General features: G+C 38.8%; 1 protein-coding gene across 1 annotated transcript in view; it reads right to left on the bottom strand.

Moving 5' to 3' along the window:
• LOC126236667 (cytoplasmic dynein 2 heavy chain 1) overlaps nt 1-20099 on the bottom strand; it is an 873274-nt gene that overhangs the window by 262049 nt on the left and 591126 nt on the right. Inside the window, exons 48-50 of the mRNA XM_049946146.1 lie at nt 19122-19230; nt 16123-16288; nt 15788-15995 (exon numbers count right to left, since the gene is read on the bottom strand). Coding sequence (XP_049802103.1) covers nt 15788-15995; nt 16123-16288; nt 19122-19230 — 483 coding nt within the window. The remainder of the gene's footprint in view (nt 1-15787; nt 15996-16122; nt 16289-19121; nt 19231-20099) is intronic.

Below are 20099 nucleotides of genomic sequence, written 5' to 3'. Positions count from 1 at the left end.
CATGGGTTATTAAAGTATTACTCAGAGGTGATTAAACAATAAAAATGGTCAAACCAGGAAAGTAGGTCATCAGATAAAGGAAACATTCACCAAAATAAAAAACATCACTGATAAAAGACAAAAGCTCAGCCAACAAATAAAAGAGGTAGGCAAATAAATAACAAAGATCCAAAAAACATAAAAGGACATAAAATAAGGACAGGAGTTAGCTAAAGGGGTGGTAGTAGTAGTAGTAGTAGTAGTAGTAGTAGCTTTATTCATCCGTAGATCTCTTTTTACAAGGATATAGGCCTTGTCAAAGTATTTAGAAGTTTAGACCAATTTAAAATAAGCTAATTCATATCCAAATATATTTACAGACCTCTAGTTAGAAACAATCATTAGATTTTACTCCTGGTATACAATACTTTTTTTACAAATAACTTATTAAATAATGTAATGCCACACTGTTCACTCATATCTTACTATCAGATCAGTCACTGCACATACTGTACACACACTGTTTCATAACTCTACACACACACACACACACACACACACACACACACACACACATTGGTGATCTCTGGGCCATTTTCTGTACTGCAACTTCCCATTTGCTATCCTGAAAAACTGAGTCAGCATCCCTTGGTAATGAGTGAGATGTTGAGTTCAGAAAGAGGGAGAGGTGTTAGTATTGTGCTAAGCATAGCTTGAGGGGAGAGAGTTTCTAGAAAGGAAAAAAGAAGGAAAAAACATAAAGTGAAGGTGTTATGTGGAATGTTGGATGTTTTATAATCATTATTATTATTATTTATTTATTTGTACAATTTTTTTAGCAAACCCCTACTCTGTTTTATCTAAGAAATCCTTCAATGTATACAAATGTATTGCATAACAGGTACTTTTTATCTGCCTTTTAAAATAAGTGTATTTTTGCAATTTCTTTAATCTCGTTTGGTAATTTATTGTACAGTTGGTAGAAAATGCTGTTTTGAGTTTTATGTTTACTTTTTTTTTGGGGGGGTGGGGGGGTAAATGTAAGTTGGGTCTATCTCTTGTTGTATGGTGGAGAGGCTTACGTATCTGTGGGAAGCTGAGGGCTATGCCAAAGGTAGAGGACCTACTGCCGGAAAAGCCTCAGCCGATGGATCAGACTAAGAGTGTCCCACAACATCCCTTCTTCCCTATCCCCCTATCCACTCCTAGTCCTACCCTATTCCCTGACCCAACCCAAGGTGTGATGCGATCCGTGCTGAGGGGTGCGTGGCACATGGAAGATGTGTCGCAAATGGAGCCTCAGGGAAACCAGGTGACCTCCCTGAGTAATTAGCCTTACACCGCGCGGGGTATTCGTGGTGTGGACCTTCTAGATCCCCGAATCTCATGGGACCAACATGGACACGATTACAGAAAAAGAAACTGAAGGGCAAATTGAGACCTCAGATACCCAAACATCAGGGGCTGAACCGATGGAAGGCACTTCCACTACTGAATCAGGGTCTAGACCGGAGCCAGAAGTGGGAACTGTAACCGAGAAGCTATACCAGATTAAGATCAAAGGCTTGTCTGGGGGCCAAAGGAGGAAGCTACTCAGGGAACAGAGGGAAAAGGAAGGAAAAGAATGGCTTCCTAAACGCAAATGGAGGGAAGTAAAGGGACTAGAACCCAAGACTCCCAGGAAAACTATCTCAGGTTGAAGGGGACACGCAGACCCCTACAACGTCAAAGACAGGTAGTAAGCGGATAAGGGAGGAATCAAAGACTCACTCCTTCCTGGATAAGCAAGTCCAGAAAAAACTGAGGCAAGAAATAGGGAAACAGACCTATAGTACTGCAGTCTCAGATTTTAGGATGGCAGTTTTCCAGGAAGGTTATCCACTAGTGGCCATTACCTCGCAGCAGGAGGAACTAGTACAGATGGCCCTCTTTGAAAAGATTGGGGGGGGGGGGGGGGGGACGCTGGCCCAGGTCCCAACTTCAGGAGGGTTTATGTAGACTGTGGTGCACACATTTTTGTCTGTGAGTGGGTGCACACAGCAGAATGGCTCAAGGACAAGGTGCCCATGACATCCCCGTGGGAAGATGCGAAGCTGCTAGTCAAGACGGCAGTGGAGCTTCTTAAGACTGCAAAGATATCATTATGGGTACCCAAGATCCTTAAGGAAGTCTCTCCCAAGACTCTGTTCAGGAAAATAGGGGCCCAGAACCCAAAAGTCCTGACAGAAGACTGGAGAATGATTAACCAGAAGGTTGCTCCGGAAGGACGAACCCTGGTGGTGGAGGTTGGTGAGAAGTCCCTGAAGGCGACGCGGGAGCAGGACCTGAAACTGTTTTTAGGGTTCTCGCAGGTCACTGTCAGGGTTCTCAAAGACTTTCAAGATGGCAGTAAGATGGAGCCTGGAGGTGCTGCAGATTAATCTGCAGCACAGTAAAGGGGCCTCTGCTGCCCGGAGCCGCTGCCTGGGGAGACAGGAAGTGGACGTGGCCCTGATACAAGAACCCTATTTATACAAGGGGGGGTGTATCGGGCCTTGGAGGCACTGGAGGTAAGCTGATTTATGCTAGAAATCTAAGAAACTCCAGAACATGCATCTATGTTAGAAACGGCATTTCTTTCATGCCAATTATGGATTTCTGCTCTAGGGACGTAGTGACCATCAAAATGCAGCAATGTGAGGAAGGTATCATGAGGGAAATTGTCTTGGCCTCAGCATACCTTCCTTATGAAGACAGTTCTCCCCCTCTCTTGGCGGTGAGGAGACTGGTAGAGACTTGCCATTGGCAAGGTGACCAACTGCTGGTGGGGTGCGATGCCACTGCCCACAACCTAGTGTGGGGCAGCAAGGACACCAACAGTAGAGGTGAGTACCTTCTTGAATTCCTCTTAGCTAACAACTTAGAGGTCCTGAATAGGGGCAATGAACCTACATTCAGGAATAGCAGAAGGGAAAAAGTAATTGACATAACATTTGATTCCATGACAATGGGTAGCTATGTCAAACAATGGCATGTGGTGTTGGGGTCATCCTAATTGGACCACATGTACATTAAATTCAAGGTTGAAATGGGAATCAAACAGATCATGATTTATAGAAATCCCAGGAAAACAGACTGGGAGACATATAGGAGGGACCTTGACTTAGGCTTATTGGAAATTAAAATCACGATAAGGAAGCCAGTAGAATTTGAGGAAGTAGCAGAGGCTGTTACCTCTGCCATAGTGACCTCATATCAGGACAACTGCACAATCAGCAGGAAGTGCAGAAACAGGAGTGTTCCTTGGTGGAATAACAAATTGGAAACGCAAAGAAAACAGGTATGGAGACTGTTTAATATTGCGAGACGCAAAGGACAATGGGCTAAATATTGTGAGGCCCTTGTCAGTTACAACCTTGCAATAAGACAAGCAAAGGAGGCATCCTGGAAGGCATTCTGTGAGGAAGTGGAAGGCACAGCTGTACAAGCCAGACTTCACAAGATTCGCACTAGAGTACCAACAAATACAGGAGGTATGTTGAGGAAGGAGGATGGGGAATATACAAAGACAGCACGTGAGACGCTGGAATTGCTCCGCAAAACTCACTTTCCTCAATATGCTCTGCCAGATAACACAGACCAGTATGTGACCCCAGAGAGACAACGGTTCTCAGACACTCGAAGAGAGGACTGGGAAGTGGCCAAGGAGCGTGTGAACTTCAACAAAATCCAGTGGGCGGTGGGAACATTCGAGCCGTTTCAGTCACCTGGCCCAGATGGAATTTTTCCAGCTCTCCTGCAACAGGCAGAAGGAAAGCTTATAAGAATCTTATGCAGGCTATTTAGGGTTAGCTTAGCAGTAGGAATCATTCCCAATGTTTGGAGGGCAGTGAAGGTTGACTTCATTTCAAAGCCAGGGAGAGCTGATCATACCAAGGGCAAGAATATGAGACCAATAAGTCTGTCCTCCTTCATTCTCAAAACGCTGGAAAAACTGGTTAATGTATACGTTAGGGAGAGGAGGCTATGTAGGGTCCCTCTACACCTGAACCAACATGCATACCAACCAGGTAAATCATGTGAAACAGCTCTCCACCAACTCGTCGGGAAGGTGAAAAAAGCAGTTCACTTCCAAGAAATAGCCATCTGCATCTTCATGGATATCGAGGGGGCCTTTAGTAACATGACCTTCAATTCCATGGTAAGGGCAGGAGAGGTGCATGATCCGGGGACCATTATGTGTGGGTGGACCAGAGCCATCCTTAGTGGAAGGACGGTAGAGGCTACCATGATGAAAGAAAAGATGGTAATTAAGACTACTAGAGGCTGACCACAAGGAGGAGTTTTGTCTCATCTATTGTGGAATCTAATGGTGAACGAACTCATTGAGGAACTAAATTCCAGACAATGCTTCTGCCAAGGATACGCAGATGATCTTGTCATAGTAATACTTGGCAAATTCACTGACACAGTCAGGAATATGGCACAAGGAGGATTGGACATTGTTCAAAAATGGTGCATTAAACAGTATCTGAGAGTTAATCCTACGAAGACTGTTGTGGTGCCATTTATGAAGAGACATATTCAGCATGCAAGTTGGAATCTAAAGCTCTTTGATGACCATCCCAGTAGTGTTGATTTGATTTGATTTTAACAGGAGAGCTAAAACAGCTTAGGTCTAACCCGCCACTGCCTGCACCGAAACTAGGTTTATTGTGCTGTATCGCTCCCTGTATATCTAGTAAAGCCAACCAGTGCCCTTAAATAGTGCAAGGAGTCCCTCTACCAGTTTTTTGTTAGACACAATTTCTTCAGGTCTAGTTGTCCCGAAGATTCTGTATCTTTTACTCTCCAATGCCATGCATTCAAAGATTAGGTGTGATGCAGTTTCTTCACCCTGATCACAGATCCTGCATTTAGGGTCCTCTTCCATTATACCCATTGTGTGTAGGTGTTTTTTGAAGTTCCCATGGCTGGTCGTCAGTCCAGTCATGAGTTTGATCTCTTTCCAGTTCAATCCCAGGATTACAGAGCTTCTTTTAAAACATGGCTTGGGCATCATTACCTTACCATGTTTTTGTTTATGGACCTTGGTCCAATACCCTACGTGCTGTTTCCTCAGCCAGTTCCGTAGTTCTAATTTGATCATAGCCTTAGTGATTTTCAAGACAGGTTCTGGTCCAATAAATTGAGTTGTTGCCCCCATCCTAGCCAATCTATCGGCTTGTTCAATGCCACCGATCCCTGAGTGGCCAGGGACCCACACTAGGTACACCCTATTGCTTCCCCATAGCTCCACCAGAGCCCTGTGGCAATCTGCAACAATCTTAGATCTTGTTGCAGGAGCTGCCAATGATTTCAGGGCTGCCTGGCTGTCTGAATAGATGTAGATGCTGCAATCATTGTAGCACCTACTCATATTCTCCTCCACACATGCCCTGATTGCAGCAATTTTGGCTTGGAATGCAGAGGCCAGTTTCCCTAGAGAGATGCTACTCTCCAGTCTTGGCTGAACCCCGTACAACCCTGCCCCAATGCCTTGATCTGTTTTCGACCCATCGGTGAACCACACAATGTCCCCCATATGGTGTCGAACTGTTTTCTTCCACTGCTCCCTACTTCCAATTATTATGTTGTAAGGCTTGTCGAAGTAGTTAGGAGTTATTATATAGTCAGCAGGAATTTCCCCAGCCATACCTATATTTACCTCACTCACTATGTTAGTGTGTGATTCTGGATATCCAAATGAGACCCAGTTTTGGCCAGTTTTAAGTCTATGTGCCCCAGCTGCTGCCTCCATCTTAACCCAAAGGTGAAGTGGAGGCATGTCCAGCATGGCTTCCATTCCAGCAGTTGGTGTGCTGCTAATTCCACCTGTTGTGGCTAAGCAGGCCAATCTCTGCACCTTAGCAAGCTCTTTAGCAGCAACACGCTGTTCTACCTTCTTCCACCACACTAAGGCCCCATAGGGAATCCTAGATCTAACGACTGTGGTGTATATCCAGTGCATACCCCTGGGGCTTAGGCCCAGTTTTTGCCACAAGCCGTCCTAGTATTCATTAAAGTGCTTTTTGCCTTGGAGCAGATACTCTTAATATGAGGGGTTCAAGTTAGCTTCTCATCCAAGGTTACCCCTAGATATTTCACTGTCCCCTTCACAGGTAGAATTTCATCAAAGAGCTTTAGATTCCAACTTTGTACCCTATCTGCTAGGTATGATCAAAACCAGTCATTAGCTACCCCTATTATTCCTAATGCTTCTAATTTATTTAATAGAGTCTGACTGTATCAAACGCCTAAGAAAGATCCAAAAATATGCCTGAGATGCACTCATCTTTATAAAGAGCAACAAGTACAACCTGACTTCATATTTTTGCCACTTCGGAAACCAAACTGTGATTCACTTAAAAGATTGTATTTATTCAGGTAAATCATTAATCTGTCTTTCATAATTGCTTCTATTATTTTTGAGAATGACAACAGCAGGGAAACGGGCTGGTAATTTTCTATGTCTTCTGCATTACCTTTCTTAACCAAAGGTACAACTCTTGCCTGTTTTATCTGCTCTGGAAATGTTCCTGATGTGAAGGATTCATTTATTATATTTGTTAAGGGGCCTTGTATAATCCCTATGCATTGTTTCAGTACACACACTGGTACTTCAGCTAAGCATATTGACTTTTTAGTTTTTAGTTTTTGAACAGTTTTATTGACTTCATTCTCTGTGTTTGGAAGTAACATCATTGTATTTAGTGCAACATTATTTACAGGTGTTATTTGTGTTTTGGGGAATTTTTGCTGTAACTTCTCTGCAATACTTGAAAAATGCTCATTTACATAGTTTGCTAAGTGTTGTGGAATATCTATTATCTTATCCCCCTCCCTTAGCAGCATGTTATTCTGCATTTGTTTGCCTCTTCCCATTTCCTTTTTTATAACATCCGAGACTGCTTTGCTTTTATTCTTGGCATTATATATTATTTCATCATTAAATGACTTTTTTGCAGCAATATGCACCTTCCTATAGATCTTTTTGTATCTGTGATAGAAATTTAAGAAGTCTGGATCATTGTGTATATTTTTCATGGAACTGAGGTATTTAAGTGTTTGGGAGTACTTCTTTATACCTGCTGTTATCAATCTGTTTTTGTGAGATGTTGATACAGACATGAATACTTTTGGAAATGTCTTTTCAAAGTTCAATTTAAACAATGTGGAGAATTTAGAGAATTTTATATTCACATTGGTTTCTTTGTACACTTCATTCCAGTTTTGCTTTTCTAGTTCTTTTGAAAAATCTTTAATTTTGATTTCTGATGGATGTCATTTGTAGGCTTGTAGTTTAGGGAATGATTTGATGCCTAATTTTACTGTTGTTACTTGACAGAGATGCTTTGATAGTCCGAGATCTTTTACAGCTACATCACTTTTTTCCCTGTCCATATTTGGGGCCACATGGTCAATTACTGACGCAGTCATTGTAGTAACCCTTGTTGCTCTATTGACCAATAGGGACATGCCAAAACTTTGAAGGATGTTTATGAAGGTACTGCTGGATTCATTTATGATAGTAGTGTTGCTGTTAATGTCCCCACACAAAATTATGATGACTTTTGTACTTGAGACTTTATCTAGTACTTCGGTTAATTTACTGAAAAAAAGTGTCCACACTACCACTGGGAGATCTATACACACACACAATGATTAATTTCTTGGTGATATCAAGCCCTGTTAATTCAATAGCTGATATTTCAAAGTGTTTGTCTTAATTTACTGTACTGAGGTCATGTCTTCATTTGAACTGTGTTCCTTTTCTGATGTAAATTCATGATCCTCCACCCCATTAAGTAGTTCTGCAGTAAGAGTTTGCCATTTCATACAATGATAATATTACATGTTGGATTTCTATGTCCCTACACCAGTGGTCAGTAATAGAAAAAAGGATCAGGAGAAAGGACACTGAACATCGAGGAAAATCACTGAAGACATAAGAAAGACCATAAAATAATGAAAAAAGCCGAACACTTCTTGCACACAAGCAAACTGGCAACTAAGATAATGTGCAAATAATAAGAATGTAAAACTGAAAGGAGAAATAGTCATTAAATATACTATTAACACTTTTGAACAGAAAATAAAACTTTAGGAAAATGGGTGAAGATTGCTAAATGCAGAAAAACAGTAATCATACAAGAAAGATTGGTCCACTGATAAGTAAAAGAGGGGGGGGGGGAGGAGGAAAGAGAGAAGACTGTTTAACAATGGAAGGAGATAGCCAAACAATGAAAGTGTACTGAAAAACAATGAAAAAAAATAGCCAAACAAAAACTAGAGAATAAAACACTAAGCAAAATATTAAAAAATAGAGAAAAGGGGTCACCAATTAAAGAATAATTATGCCTGGACACAGACAAACAGCATCCAAATAAAGAAAAAAAGATTCCCTAACAAAGAACGTGGATCTCTAAATATGAGAAAACATGATGAAAAACTAAGAGAAAGGGTCATTGAATACCAAAAAAGGTCTGTAAATGAGGAAAAGGAGGCCCTGAACACGAGAGGAAGATTACTGAAGTAGTGAAAGAATTGGGAAATTAGTCCAGTCAGTGGCAAAATATAGTTTCAGGAAATTTTTCAAATTTATACTAAGTCTTCTGCAGCTCTTTCTAAATCCTTAGCAATGCAGTGCACAGACATTCCTGAAAGGGATGTATTAACACTACATTGAACACAAATATGAGTTGCTAATAACATAAACTCAAGAAAAATATGTGGACAGAATCTGTGTAAATCTCTATCACTTTTTCACACTACTAGCAGAGAAATGGATTCTTAGTCATCCTGTACAGTAGTTGTAGTGTTCTTCCAGGAAAAGTGACTTCCTACACCAAAAACTGCTGCTCAATTTTCGGTTTACAGATAGCCTATATCTCCAAAGCATTTCCTGGCCATTTCTTTTACATAAGCAGACAAAATAACAACACTGAGCTCATGTTTACACAGTGGAGTTACTTTAAATTTATTAAGTGAATACTTATTTGCAGTTGTTAAGTGAGCTTTTATATAAATTACATTTCTATAAACAGTGGCTGTGAAGTGCTTGATTTGTAAGTGTGACGGTGACAATGACCTATGTACTGTTGATGGGAAACAGATTGTATTAGTAAATGGAGCATCTCTCTGCTGTCTGTCATTGGCAGCTTATTCTAAAGCCATGGAAATATGTTGAAATGACTTGTTGGTGAATTAACTAATGAGCAGAAAGTTACTGGATTTCTCTCACCATTAACTGTGTTACTGGTAGACTGCATAAATCTCTTCCATTCAGAAACCCTTTAGCATTGTAGAAGAGTGTGTAGAGATTCATTTTGCATTTGTTGCACTAATATTATTAGTAATTTATTTCTGTATTCCATATAGTGTTAATCTACTTTGGGGAAAATAAACACCATCACACCCAATTGCACAGCTCATAAGGCGAGTTGCAGAAGGGTTGGCATAACTTCGTGAAACACAATGTAGTTGATTTTTGTGATGTAACATGGTAGAGAAAATGGGGAATTGCCTGCTCACTCTTCATTTTGCAGACTTATGAAGGAGAGAAGTACATGAGCATAATCCAGCAACCTACCTTTCCTCACACTTCTAACCTTCACCCCGCCTATCCATCCTGTTACACCCCCAGAAGACAATTTACCCCTTAATATTCAATATTTGTTCTTAACCCCCCTGAATTTAACAATATATGTTAATTTTATACCATTAAAACATTATTTTCACAGGCTGTCTTTCAGCAACTATATATAAGTTTTGATGGAGAAATAACACAGCCAACCAGTTGCAACTAATTGTTTAATACATTAAACCTAGGTTTCAAAATCTCTAACAATATCTTCCTCAGAATGAAAATTTAAAAGCCCTATGAAGTAATATGTAGAAAATAAATTCAACAGAAACATTAACCAAGATCAAAAATGTCATAACGTAGAAAGGCTACCTACATAAAGTTACACGGCGAGAAAGCAATAGTCAAAGTTTGGAGCAGACATGCTCAAGTCAACTCAATAATTAAAAGCATTCCAGCCTTTGGTACGTACACCTTGCAGGAAACAACATCAGACTAAGCTTCCCAGTAGCTTACATTGCTGCCATGATAACAACACACAAGTTGTGCCATCTATCAAGCTTGTACATGCCCATTTGAGACAGTATAACAGAAATAATCGAATTAAACAACAGTTACTTATAAAAAAACAAAATTCAAAGGATGAGAGTGTAATGTAGTTTTGAAAATACCAAGTACTCAAGTAAGTGAAGTACAACTAATAGCCATCAATTAGGCTTTGCTAAAATGCCCATTGTGTAAAGTGCAGAGTATCGTAGAATATTTACAAACAGCTGCGCAGCCCTGAAAGATGTGCATGAAGGAAACTTTAATAGTACACAACTGTTTGAGATTTGAAGAAAAAGAAACATCTTTTTCTTCAGATCTGATATATACGGAATGTGTACTGTTAAGGTTGCCTTCATGCAGATCTTTTTGGACTGTGCAGCTATTTGTGTAAATATTCTACAATACTCTGTACTTTACATAATGGGCATTTCAGCAAAGCCTAATAGATGGCTCTTAGTTGTACTTCATTTACCTTACTACTTGGTTTTTTCGAAAATACATTACACTCCCATCCTTTGAATTTTGTTTTTTCACAAGCAACTGTTGTTTAATTTGATTATTTCTTTTATAATGTCTCAAAATGGGCATATGTCACTGTCCATGTGTGACAGATGGTGCAACTTACGTCTTGTTTTCTTAACTGCAATGTAAGGTACTGGGCCGCTTAGTCTGATGTTGTTCCTTGCAAAGGTGTATATATCAAAGGCTGGAATGCTTTTAATTTTTAATTTGACTTGAGCATGCCTGCTCCAAACTTTGACTACTGCCTTCTCGCAATATAACTTTATGTAAGTAACCATTCTGTGCAATGTCATTTTTGATCTTGGTTAATGTTTCTATCAAACTGATTTTCTAAGGGCTTCTAAATTTTCATTCTGATGAAGACATCCTTAGAGGTGTCAAAACCTGGGTAAATGTATTGAACAATTAATGCAACCACTCAGCTGTGTTATTTCTCTATTGATATTATTTTTAGTAATCTGCAATTCTCCCATCCCTTGCAATGTGAAAAATATTAGTCCCAGAGAAATTTAATTTGTTTTAATTTTGTACCGGGATAAATTTTTGCTAGAATTTGCAGTTTTTATAACTATCAAGAAAAACATAAAAAAGAGACCTATGAATGGTGCCCCACCACTACACTCACAGTCCATTGGTCAGGATTTTTACTAAGTTGTTCATAAAATTCACCCCTACAAGAGTACAAGAATCTGTGACAACACAAATGTTTCCCCTAATTTTCCTTAATTGACTGAACTAAATGATGGAACAGATGACAGTGATGAACTGCAGGTTGCACACAGGCAGAACATAAGAAGATGTAAGAAAAGTGCTCCATTGTATGAACGATAATACAATCACGAAAACTAATAAATACAAAACAGAACTGTTGGATATGGATCTCTGCCTATCGTTGTCATCACTGCACATGTGTTCATCCCATACTGGCATGTGAGTGACTTATCTTTCCTTTTTATCCTTCTCCACTCTCTATCTCTCTCCTACCCAGAGAAGGAACTAATGTTCTGAATACTGGGATACTATTATCACATAAGTGTGGCTATAGGAAGTGCTAAAGATTTAACCTCCTGAAGTATAGGCCAGCAATTCTGTCCAAAATTTATTAGTTTTCTAGATAGAATTTTCCTTTGCTGCGGTTAATATGTGTTTTTGTAAGACTAAGGGTTTAGCTGTTAGAAGTGTACCATTATTCTCCTGGCTGTGCGTAGTATGGATGCTTCAGGCCCTTTGTTAATATACTTGTTTTATCAGCAAACACTACATTTTTTGAAGAGTAATGTCCTGAGTGAATCATTTATGTGACTAAGAACAGGAAAGCACTGAATTTTGCTGCATGCCCTATCTCATGTTTGCCTTCCCTTAATATCATCTTATTCCTGTTGTTTCATTTGTTAATTTGACCCTCTGTCCCACTTGTTAAACTGTGACATCATCTGTGCAAGTGGACAACCTCATAAGTTCCATGTCCATCTTCATGCTCCAAAGTGCTGTGAGATTTGTACTGTTCTTTGTAATGGATGACTAAAGGCCAAATTGATTCTATGGAAATAATTATTTACAGTCTGAGTCGGCACAGCCCTCTCAGTTACCACCAAAAAGGCAGGTCACAGTTTTGTTGCATTATCATTGGGTACCTACAGGTCATTATTTGTGGATATCAACATCAACTGGTGTCATTGAACACATGCAGCCTCCACAGTGGATACCTTCAATTTTTGTGTCTCATTATAGCAGTTGGATGTGGGAGTAGTGCCCATAATGATCATGCATGTATACCAATTTAGCAGATAACTTCATGTGTTGACATCCCCTTCCTATCACAAATTGGCAATGTACACATAGACAAAGCTTTAAATGTCCTTTCAAGGGATGCTGACAGACTAAATAGTGTACACAACATGCACTGTTATGTTCACGATTGAAGGTATAATGAAAATAGTCTGTCCCATAGAGTGGCATTAGATACATGGGATAGTCAACTCAGACAGTTTACTAGGAATGTACACAATATCACTGACACATCAAGTAGATAAATCTGCTGTTGTCATACATGTACAAGATGTTTCTTAAGTAGAGAAACATATACCTGCCCATGTTTCAAGTTATTGAGACTAAATCTATAATGAGGTTGTAGAAAACAGAATTCATGTCAGTAGCTTTAATAGATATGGAAGTGGTGCTTGATTCCAACTGACTGTAAAGGAATATGTCTCATATTATACTCTGTGGTGCTACAGATGTGTACAACCTTTGGAGCCACTGTAATCTCTGGTTAGGTTGGCATTACTATGTCAATTTACATCTGTGTGACTGGTTACTTTTTGACAGTCATTTGTTTTCCTGACAAAGTCAATGCTGGATATGACCAAAAACCTTGATTTTTATAGGTAACTGGCACAACGTGTGCAGTGAGAATAATTAATACAACTTTATCCACAATCTGAAACTTTCAATATTCTCTCACTCTATAATATAGCTTTCAATCATAAACAGTTTTATTGAAATGCTGATTGACACTTTAAAATACTATGAAAATAGCAAGAATTCAGTGAATTTCTAAAGTGTATGCCACACATATGCCCACCAATACTTGATGCTTTCTTTTTGTTCACAGATGCCTCAACTATGGGAATTTGTTACTTAAATGATCAATGACAACAAAAAGTAATGGTCTTAATGACTTTTTTCACTTCATCCTGGGTATTAAACTACAAAACTCTGCACAATAATAATGGGAAACAAGTAAAACTTGTAATCTGTTGACCACAAAATTCTACTGAATAAGGTAGAATCATTAGGAATAAAATGCTTAGCTAATAACTGGTTCTGATCATACCAAGCATATACGGTACAAAGAGCAGAGATAACACAAACCTCTAACAAAGCTAAACTTACAGTAAAACACTTATCAGAACCAAAGTAAATTTCTCAGGGGAGCATATTAGGACCAATACTGTCCCCGATATTTATCAGTAACACAATAGTGTTAATCATAGGGAAAATATTCTCTTTGCTGGTGACAGTAGTATTACAGTCACTGAGAAAACAAGAGAACTACTTGCAGAAAAAACAAATGAAACACTCAAGTAAGATAAGAATTGGTCCAGATGCAATAAAGTGACATTAAATATAAAAAAGAAACAAATGCCATGAATTTCAGCTTGAAGAGAAAAAGTAACACCATTAAATTAAATGTAGATAGCACCTCTATAAACAATGTAATGAACAAAATTTCAAGGAAAGACTATCAATTCCCAACTGAAGTGGTGTGAGCACACCAAGATAGTTGCAAACAGGAGGTCAGCAGCATGTTATGTCCTTAGAATCCAGTCGCTAATGTATATAGCCAGTGTCTTTAGTTACATACTGTTGATATGTATCACATGTACAATCAGGAATTATTTTCTGGGGAACAAATGCAGAAAATAAAAACACAATTTTAAAACTACAGAAAAGAGTAATAAGAATAATACTCAAAAGCATAAGGCTAGCTCATAGCAAATACCTGTTCAAAATACTGGGGATTTTAACCACAACATGCCAGTACATTAACCAATCAGTTGTGTACATCAAAAGTGACACTGAACAAAGGTGTTGATGACCATGGTACAAGAACTAGATGGAACTTACATTTACCAAGAGAGAATATACATAAAATTAAAAAAAAAAAAAGTTTTCAGGCACAAAATCAGAATTTACCACAATGGAAAATCCAGGATGGAATGTAACAATATTATGAATTGGATAGTTACTACTCACCATATAGCAGAGATGATGAGTTTCAGATACACACAACAAAAAGACTGTCAGAAAATGAGCTTTCGACAAGCAAGGCCTTCATTGGAGATAAAACACACACACAAATACACACACGAATGCACACACTCACGCAAATGAAGTCACACACACATGACCACAGTCTCTGGCTGCCAGAGACTGCAGTCATCATGTGCGTATGAGATGTGTGTGCATGTATATATGTGTGTGTGAGTGTGTGTGTGTTTTATCTCTGATGGAGGCCTTGTTAGCCAAAAGCTCATTTTCTGATGGTCTTTTTGTTGTGCCTATGTATGACTCATCTCCTCTAAATGGGAATTTACCATACACAAAACTGAAACCAGACATGTTGCCTTGATATCAACTGATAATGTTTGAATGTTACATTATGAAATAATGTGTGTATAGTGTGCATGATGTGTGCAGTGGTTGGTACTATGAAATGAATGAACAGTATAGCTCTAGCTTTTTACATTATTCTATAATTTCTTGCAAAATACTATTGCACACTAGGGATAAACTGAATTGGGTAGTACTGTTTTAAACAGACTCTTTTTTTGTTCAGGAGGGTTGACGTTCCACAGTCTTCACTCAGCCATCTTTAGTTAGGTTTTCCTTGGCTGCCTTGAATTACTTCAGGCATATGGCGGGACGGTTCCTACTATTAAAGCCACAACCAACTTACCTATTTCATCCTTGTCAAATGAGACCTTCAAGTATGTAAATGCCTGTATCTATAAATTACATTATTTTCATTGTTTTAAAACCATGGCATATCAAAACACCGCATAAAAGTGATGTACAGCTGACTAAAACTACTATTACTACTACTACTACTACTACTACTATGGAAGAGAAGGGGTGGTTGCACCCATGATGCCTCTGTGCATTGTTATATATGTACCCAAATAATCAGACTATAATTCTAATGATTTGACATACTTACAATTGTTTTAACAAAAGTATCTGTAAAGCCATTAATCCAACCACGCATCCTCATAGTGTCTTAATGTAAATAACTCTTACAGCTCAACACATAACAGATAGGTGAAAGAGGTCTGCCATTTTTTTAAAGAAATGAAAAAAAATTATATTAAAAGAAGAGGCATTATGTGACTTATGGTCTTTATGCATTTTGACAGGACTTTTGCTATCCATCCCATTCACTTGAGACATGTATTCAGAACTGTTAGATCTATACATTACAGTCTGTGTCAGTTTGGGTAGACTCAATTACATGTGCAATCAAGAGTTGTAATATTCATTTTTGTGCTACCTTTTTCAACTGAAATAGATGATAATGCAAACTTCTGTATACAGAAAATTAAAATTATTCTTCAAGAGAACAGTACTCACCTTCAATCTTTCCTGTTGTTGGACACTGGAAGAATATTTTTTGTTATAGATCTGAAGAAATGTTTGAACAAAATGAAGATAGCGCATGGGTGTTTTCAGTTTTTCTGAAGCTTGTTCATGAATAGCTGCAAAACCATTCAGAAGTTTTTCATCAATTCCACTGTTTGTCTGAGTGCCTCTTGTATCAACTGATTCAAATTTTTCATCCCTGATCAAATAAAACACAATAATTTTTTTACATATACTTACACTCAAAGGAATTGCAATACACAATATAATGTTTTTTATTCAGTTAAAAATTATTTGTTTATTTAAAAGTAAGAGCGGCAACCTACCTGGAAAGCAACATTTGAGGAATGGCTCGTAAGCTTTGCCTACTCCAGCTTTCAAGCCACAAAATGCTACACTTTTTGTGTAAGGCAGGATTGCTTTCAAAGATTCGTGAAAATGATCGATTCATAATATCCATCATTAACACCACATGGAGATTTCTTTGGACTCCTGGAAACATTATCAAAATAACTTACTCACTTCACAAAGAGTACATGTTATTTCACTGGATATATGAAGGATGTTTGAAGAATTTGTGCTATCACCACCAGTTAGCCTAAAATAAAATCATGGAGAAAAAGGAAAAAGATAGTGTTGTGATAGTCAATTATTACGACCAATGTAAAATGCTTGGCCCTCTTCCTGGAGAGGAACTCTTGCATCAGAGTGAGGTCCAAAACATGAAGATATGTTAGAATCACTGCATGGTGCATATGCAGCTGGAAGGAGCCATGCCACAGCTTTGTAATAGGTTTCAAAGTACACAAGTCATTACCCCTCACTACAAGTCACTCAGTCTCAGATGATACATAGCTCTGTAGCACAAAGATTAGTATACATAAAAATGGTTCATTTTCCATCTACAGGTACTGTGTGAGCTCCATTTATTGTTAGTTCTGCTAACATAATTGCTATGATATCAATATGCTACTCTAGATTTTGCAGTGAATTACAGTCTACAACTACGTTATTGCTAGATGTTTCCCAATGCCATCAACCCACCTTGTATTATGTCACATGACAATCAGTCTGTTATCACCTCTAGGAATCCAGCAAACATTTCAGTGGTCTGATTTGAATTTTAAAATTTTCCCGGCAAATTGACTGTTCAAACAAATTATGGGCTTGCAGCCAGTCGTCGTTCAATACTTCGCATGATATTTCAACTGGAAACCTGCCAGTCATTTTCAGGTGAGCTGTCGCAGACTGGTGAAAACGTCTTCCATTCCACAATATATAGCGTACTGTAACTATTCTGCGCATGCGTCGAAAACTTGATAGATGAACCGCACTGCCGGCAGTGCACTCGCTGGTGGAATAGCAGAACTCAGTCACCCTCTGCGTTACTGTTTGACGCGGCCATCGACGCAGTCTGTCGTCTTCGATTAGAGCAAATCATGGAGATGATGGGATTCCATGCACTGTCCAGCTGTCACGGTTTAACAGATTTTCCGCCAGTGATATTTCTGCGGATTCTTTAATAATGGAGTCCCAGAAAGACGTTGCTTTGGAGAAAATCATTGTTTTCTCATAATCCGTTGAATGTCCAGTAGAAATACAATGTTCAGCAATAGTGGACTTGCTTGACTGTGAAAGGCAGGTGTAACGTTGACGTTCAGTGCAGCATTCTTTCATGGTGCGTGTGGTTTGACCTATGTAAGCCATACCACATTGGCACGGTATCTTGTAAATTCCAGCCTTTTGTAGTAACAGATTGTCCTTAACTGATCCCACAAGGTCTGCAATCTTCGATGGTGGGCAGAAAACCACTTTTACCTGAAATTTTCGGAGGATTCTTGCTATTTTAAACAAAGTGTTGCCAACAAAAGGAAGAAAAGCTAAAGATTGTTCCGGCATGTTCTCCTCTTTATTCACTTCCTGCTTCTTAGTTTTAACTGTTAGTGCCCTGTTAATCTGCTGGATGGAATACCCTTTTTCGCTGAATACTGTCTTTAGATGGGCGAGTTCTTGAGGTAAGCTATCTAGATCAGAGACAATATAAGCTCTATGAACAAGTGTTTTAAGCAAACTCATGGTTTGCAATGGGTGATGGCAACTCGATGCTTGCAGGTACAAATCAGTATGAGTGGGTTTCCGGTAAACTGAATGCCCTAGAGAACCATCATTCTTCCTTCGAGGCATGTCATTGACAGTTCCTGTCACTACGTAGCTCCTCCATGTCTGAACAACATCGTTTTGGTTCACTCCGAGATGCCTGGACACTTCCCTTGTTGAGAGCCCTTCCTAGCACAAAGTAACAACACGGACGCAATCAAACTGTGGTATTGACCGTATAGGCATGGTTGAACTACAGACAACATGAGCCGTGTACCTTCTTCCTGGTGGAATGACTAGAACAGATCGGCTCTTGCACCCAACTGTCTAATAAGTGCTGCTCATGCATGGTTGTTTACACCTTTGGGCGGGTTTAGTAACATCTCTGAATAGTCAAAGGGACCGTGTCTGTGATACAATATCCACAATCAACATCTATCTTCAGCAGCTCTGGAAATTGGGGTAATTCAAAAGGTCTTTTGTTGCGTGTATTTTGATGATGTAATCTGTCTTTTACCATTACACTCTCCTTTCTCTAACAGGAAGATCTCAAAACCAATGTTGGCAGCTCCCTAACATTAGATGCAAAATTCATAGCAGAATCTCGAAAGAGTGGTACATCAGAAATTGTAAAACATAAACTTTCAATTCTATGTTTTTTAATTTTATTTTGTATCCATTGCTTTGAAGCTGATGGAAGGGGTTTTTAAATTGAGGAATTACCTCAGTTCTCTATGCCTGTTGTCATGCTACAATGCTCTGAGTAACATTTCTTATTGTAGGCAGCCACTGGCATCAACGAGGTTTCAAGATGTTTTACGCGTGCACTATTGTATTTACATCTGCAAGTGCAGGTCTTAGAACTGCTTTCATTCATTTCATGGGCATTGGGATATAGATACACATTATTAATTGTATTTACATGGAGATGATATAGATTACAACTTATCTTTTTATGGATATGCTACACCTTATTAGCTGTGTTTTTCTGGAGACATCAACAAAAATGATTGGTAACTAGGGTAGATTACGAATGTTCAAGTCAATGACGTAGCAACCAAGTGAAAAACTTGCACTAGGACATGAGTCACATGAAATTATTGTTATTATAGTAGTTAATTACCTCTAGTAACTAAGATATCTGAAAGTGGGTGATGCATTTATTTTGAATATCAGCATAAGGAATTAAATATGAAAATAACATAATGAATGACTTTTACTGTCATACTCTGAGCAAAAAAGGCAGATGTAGTTCCCACATAGTTCTCCTGGGCTGCAACATCTCTCAACGAAGAGACAACAGCTTCAAGCTCGTCACGAGTATAAAGACCAGGGACCTGAAAGACAAAGGACAGAGAAGTTTAGACACATTGCTGAGCCCATCCAGTCATAAACTGCATTTTTTTTTAAATCCATTTACTATTAGGAGACATCAAGGTCCACATCTCATAGTTGCCATAAAATACAGTTACATAGAAGTTATTTAAAACAACATTATGAGTGAACTAAGTATTCAGAAAAGGAAATAAAATAAGACAATGGAATTTAAATACTCTCGTGAATTTGTAACTCAACACAAATAAATACTTTGGCTCCATATTTCTGAATCTGTGATACTTAATGAGAATTGTAGGCCCTTAATCGGCTATAAGAGCAGCAGATACCAAAAGCCATTGTCCAAGTAGGACAGTGTGTGTCACATTACTTACACCAATGAGACTCTCTGCATGCTCTACGGTCTACAACAAGAAAGTCATGACCTGTTTCACCGCACATGCTGCCTGGGTTCTCCCATCAACGCCAGTTTCTCAGAACTACACAGGTGGAGCAACCACCTGACATTAGTTTATGTTACTTTGTTCAGTGTCAACCTTTTCTTTCAGTGACTATTCCTTTCTTCATTCCCTTTGAATTTTCTATATCTTTTGTTTTGTGACCTGCCTGCCCCCCCCCCCTCCCCCCCACATAATAAATAAATGTAATGTACTTAGCTTTCTGCTCTTATTAACTACTGCACTTGGTTTTATCAGTAATCCCTGTCTAGCTTATTATCCTATCTTCTGCCTTTAAGCTCTCAAGTTTTCAAATCACATCTGGTGCAGTCCCCAACAATCAGTTTTTCCTTCCCATCCCATCTGGTAAGTCTCCCCTGGGCCAGAGTTCTGGGCAACTTTTCCATAATTTTCTCCATTTCCTAAACCTCACC

The sequence above is a fragment of the Schistocerca nitens genome, chromosome 2 (genome assembly GCF_023898315.1).
Source record: "Schistocerca nitens isolate TAMUIC-IGC-003100 chromosome 2, iqSchNite1.1, whole genome shotgun sequence".
NCBI lineage: Eukaryota > Metazoa > Arthropoda > Insecta > Orthoptera > Acrididae > Schistocerca > Schistocerca nitens.
Note: the sequence above shows the minus strand (reverse complement) of the source record. Positions and strands in the feature narration are given on the sequence as shown.